The sequence below is a fragment of the Sinocyclocheilus anshuiensis genome, unplaced genomic scaffold (assembly GCF_001515605.1).
Source record: "Sinocyclocheilus anshuiensis isolate Anshui unplaced genomic scaffold, SAMN03320099.WGS_v1.1 scaffold86, whole genome shotgun sequence".
NCBI lineage: Eukaryota > Metazoa > Chordata > Actinopteri > Cypriniformes > Cyprinidae > Sinocyclocheilus > Sinocyclocheilus anshuiensis.
In genome coordinates, this window is record NW_015547662.1 from 327,641 (window position 1) to 332,588 (window position 4,948).

The 4,948-nt window shown below is 37.6% G+C and overlaps 1 protein-coding gene across 1 annotated transcript in view; it reads right to left on the reverse strand.

Moving 5' to 3' along the window:
- LOC107702309 (calcium/calmodulin-dependent protein kinase type II delta 2 chain) overlaps positions 1-4,948 on the reverse strand; it is a 41,822-nt gene that overhangs the window by 23,860 nt on the left and 13,014 nt on the right. Inside the window, exons 3-7 of the mRNA XM_016504582.1 lie at positions 3,534-3,593; positions 3,383-3,437; positions 1,042-1,107; positions 487-559; positions 15-117 (exon numbers count right to left, since the gene is read on the reverse strand). Of these exons, the coding sequence (XP_016360068.1) occupies positions 15-117; positions 487-559; positions 1,042-1,107; positions 3,383-3,437; positions 3,534-3,593 (357 nt within the window). The remainder of the gene's footprint in view (positions 1-14; positions 118-486; positions 560-1,041; positions 1,108-3,382; positions 3,438-3,533; positions 3,594-4,948) is intronic.

Below are 4,948 nucleotides of genomic sequence, written 5' to 3' on the forward strand. Positions count from 1 at the left end.
TTTGTAGTGCTTACCAAACCATGCCTGCTGATCACCCTGGACCTCTATGGCCAAACCAAAGTCAGCAAGCTTAACTGCCGCCCCCTTCATCTTACTGGCCAACAGCAAATTCTCAGGCTTTATGAATAGCATACAGACACACAAGCATATCACTAAATGGTCCTAATTGTCCCTTAGGTAATGGTTTTTCTAAAAGCAGCTATTTATTGAATTAAATACTTTTTTAACAGCAGCCATGACTCATTCCTCCTCAGCAGGTCGAACGATATTTTGGACAAAGAACAAAACAGCTAAATCTGTCAAAGTCCGAATTGTATCGCACAAATGTGAATTGATTATCACTAGCTAAAAGGTTTTGAAAGGATAAAATATTAGATTCACAAGACACAGCAAGGCTATTTTCTGTCAGACTGTGCTATATTTGGCACTGGACTGTGCCACTGTCTGGAGAAGCTTAAGTGTGTGTGAAAGTGTGTGTGTCCTGACCTTCAGATCCCTGTGGACGATCCCATTAACATGGCAGTGATGAACGCTCTCCAAAATCTGCTGAATGCAGTGACTAAGAGAGAGAGAGTGACAGAGAAAGGTAAGACAGAGGGTAAGAGTGACAAAGACAGGTGGAAGGAACACAAGTATAAAACAATCAAGCGACATAATCAGTAAAAAGAGACAACTTAGAGGAAAATAGGGACTTAAAATGCAGTTGTGAATTGTACATAGAATTATACATTCATGAATGTATGCGGTCATTAATCATCTACAAATAACATGCTGTGCATTTTCTTGTCCAGCCCCGATTAGACACACATGCACATTTTCCTTTACACATGCAAAATTACACTCGAGGAGGCAAGGCTGTAAAGAGAAGCAGTGTATAATTTATTATCGGTATAAATAACTCGCACACAGAGAAACAGGCTCACAAAAGAGTCATGTGACCTAAAAGAACTGTCTGTAAGCATATTTTATGTAGAACAAACTCGACGTTACTGAATGTTGTAATACGCTACTGTTGTAATAGGTCTGTCTGAATGTTCTTACCTGGCATCAGCCTCACTGTAGTACTCTCTTGCTACAATGTCTTCAAACAGCTCACCTCCAGTAACCCTGTGGTCAAAGGTCAATATTTAAAGTAAATGAATTTCAAAGCCATTCAAAAAAGCTTTTATATATATATTTTTTTTTTAGGTTTTCATGCAATGCTATGTGCTTCCATAAAAGCAATGTCCTTTCAAAATATGTTTAAAAGCCAGATTCACCAATCAGAGAAGTCACTGTTACTACAGAAGTGAAGTCGCTGTACTTTAAACAAAAGATGCCTGACAAGGTTATTAAAACAATGCTTTAAAATTTATTTTTAAGTAAAACTTAACAATGACTAAAGGTAGGCGATATATACTAAAAAGAAGATATTTTGATTAAATTTGAAGTGCTCTTTTTAAAGGTAGACTTAAATGTGTTAAGAAACGTATGATACTAGCACATTTAAATAGCCTATTATTTAATTAATATTATATGATCTGCAAGTACAATCTTTTAAAACATATACCTTTAAGATTTAAAGTACATTACAAGTGCACAAATTAAATGCATCTCTTTTTCACAAGGAATTGCCTGGTCTTTGTACTCTACAAAATGCATTTATATTAGACGGACCTACTGTACCTGCAAAATACAGTTTTTAGTTTGATTTGAGCTAGAGAAGCAATATCGAATGCCATATTTATCATCATTTGTATTTAAAAATGAAAGCTAAACAGTTTTGGCTGAGTGGACACATTTACTGATTCAGACTAGCCAGACTGATTCAGTTACGTCTTTCACAATGCTTAATTTGGTGTGTAGTTCATACTTGTTTTCCTCAAAAATTTGTGAATGTTGTGTTATATTTTGTGTAATATTTGCTGTTTGGTTGATAGCTTCTGAAAGCAAGTCCAATGTTAAAGTGAGCTGTATTGTTGAGTTCTATTCAAAACCAAAACTAAAAATTAACACTCTATGTTTATTCATACAAAATCTGACAGTATTCAAAAATAGCAGTGCAAGCAGTTGTCATACTGTGTGAGTCTGGGTCACAAACAGTTGAATATTACTGAATATGACAGCTTGTGTCTCTCTTCTTGTTTTTCACCGCTTGTATGTCCTTGTGTTCTCCTCTCTGATTGTCTGCCTTTCTCCCATCAGCCGCATCAGCTACTAGCAGAACTACATCATAAGCCATTTATGACAGAAGACATTTCTTGATGTCATGCAGACAGGAGTCAGCACAATCCACTGGTCTGCTCTCTTTCAAAGCCTATATTCACACAGTCAGTGTTTCGGATTTTAACTGTATTCACAAACAGGCTTGACTTTTGAATTGTCCTGTTCATTCAATAATATATTAATTATACTACCGGTCAAAAGTTTGTAATATTTATGATTTTTTATGTTTCTGAAAAAAGTCTCTTATGCTCACCAAGGCTGCATTTATTTGATCAAAATTTGGCACTCAAGAGACATGTCCTATTATTATCAATGTTGAAACAGTTTTTGCTCCTTAATATTTTTGATACACTATCATTGAAAAGTTTGGGATACATACTTTTTATATGCTTTTATTCAGCATAGGACACATTAAACTGAAAAAAAGTGACAGCAAGGACATTTATAAAGTTTCAAAATATTTCTATTTTGAAATATTTCTTTTTCAAACAGTTCTATTTGTGTTGTTCATTGAACTTTCAATTCATCAAAGAATCCTGAAAAAAAAATGTATCACTGTTTCCACAAAAATATTAAGCAGCAAATACTGTTTTCAGCATTGATAATAACAAGAATCATTATTAATAATTGATCCCCAATAATAATTGATAATAATTGAGCACCAAATCCTAAATGTTAAAATACAATTTTTAGTTACTTAATTTAAATTTTAAAATCGATTAAAATAGAAAACAGTTTTTTAAAATTGTAATAATGCTCTATACTATTGGTGTTTTTACCATATTTTTTGAAATAAATGAGCGTAAAATACTTAGCAAAAACATTTAAAAATATATAACTATTTTAGAACTTTTGACAGGTAGGGTATATCATATGTTATAAGAAAACTGTTTGTGAACGTAACTATTTAATGCTGTAAAACAGGACTGACAACTGTATGCAGTAGCATAAAATATATTATATTTTATAAGTCAGTTCTATATGCAATGCTGAACGCGAGCTCACTGGCTCAGAGGTTTGCCGAAGGCTGCCCTCTGGGCACTGTCCTGCTATCACATAAATATCAGTAGCACTTTGTAAATGGGGCAGTCTACTCTGAGGAAGCAAAGAGGGAAAAGAAAGCCTAATAAGAAGTGTGGAGAAAAAGAGGAGATAAAGTTAATATATATATACTTACAGATCAAAAACTAGGTAATGGAAACCCTCCTCCGATATACTGTCGTGGAGTCGAACTACAAAGAGAATTTTTCTGTAATTTCCTCATCTTTAGTTACCATTAGGCAATACACATTTCTGGTAAAGTGTCTTTGGAAATCTGAGTCCATTACCAATATTCGGGTGTTTCAAGAGACGGCAAATCCTTGCCTCTCTCTCCAGCTTCTGGTGATCTGAAACAGATTCCAAAAAAACTATTTTATTGAGACTGAATATACTGGACATGTTTTAACCGATAATGTACTGCAGGCAGATCTGTTCATAATACAGTGCATTTTCATGTCTAGTGTTTCTGTTAGAGACTGCAGATCTTTTAAACACCACCAGAGGACAGTGGTTTGATGCCTGTGAGTGTGTATGCGGGGCAGATGGCACCCTGACCTGCAGAAAACTATAAATAACCACATGCGCTCCTCTCTCTCTTCTGTACTAATCCGATATAAAAAAACATACTAAACTTAACTCGCAATCAGAAAAAAACACAATTCTCTAAAGAATCATGTGACACGATTCAGGATTCAAAATACTTTGAAGCATCTGATGTCAGTCACAATCATTCAATAAGCCGGGGGAAAGGGGGAAAAACAAATTAAGAAAGCAAATTTTGTTTAAGAAAAACACCGTACTGCATAGTGTGCAGTACTGCCTAACGAAAAAAAAAAGAAACAGTCTGCAATATGTAAACACTTCGATATGTTACGTTGTTGTCACATGACCTCATTATGCTGAATTCTAAATTCATGCTAAATTTATCTGACAAGGGTTTTTTTTTTTTGTAAAAATTTCTGATTACATAATAATGAGTTAAAGGGATAGTTCACCTAAAAATGAAATTTCTGTCATCTACTCACTGTCACACTTTAGCCTAATGTGAGGAACGAGGAGAACAGGAGTACACAAACAACAATAGTCTTTTAATTCAGAATATCCAGGAACTAACACTTGGCAGCTTGGAACACAGGAAACACAGGGGTTGACGTTCAATCTCAGACCAAGACAGACAGCACAGACTGGGGCTAATAAACACTGGGCAATTAGGGGAACACAGGTGCATGGAATGACTAATTAACTGAGACACGGCACACCTGGGGAGGGAAAACACAACACAATGAGTCTAGGGGCGTGACATTACTCCCCCCTCCTGGAAGGTGCGTCCTCGCACCGTAGAAACAACATGGGGAGGAGAGTGGGTGGGAACTAGGGAGGAGGCTCAGGAGGAGGACGGACACCCGGGAGGGGGCCGGCAGACAGATTCCAGGGAGGAGACGACGGAGAGAGGAGACAGGGAGGAGACAGGAGGGACCCGGAGCAGGAAGAGCACAGCAGGACCCAGGCCACAGCCATAACAGCGGCCCACGGTGGAGCTGATGGAGGGAGGAGCCATGAAGGAGGAATGGCCACCGACTCCAGGGGGCCGACCAATGGCGGCGGAGCAGGTGGTGGAGGAGCCCGAAGCGGAGACTGAGAGCCAACGAGCCAGGGGGATGACGAGGATCCGGGGGGCCAGGGTGGAGCCGAAGGCTCTGGC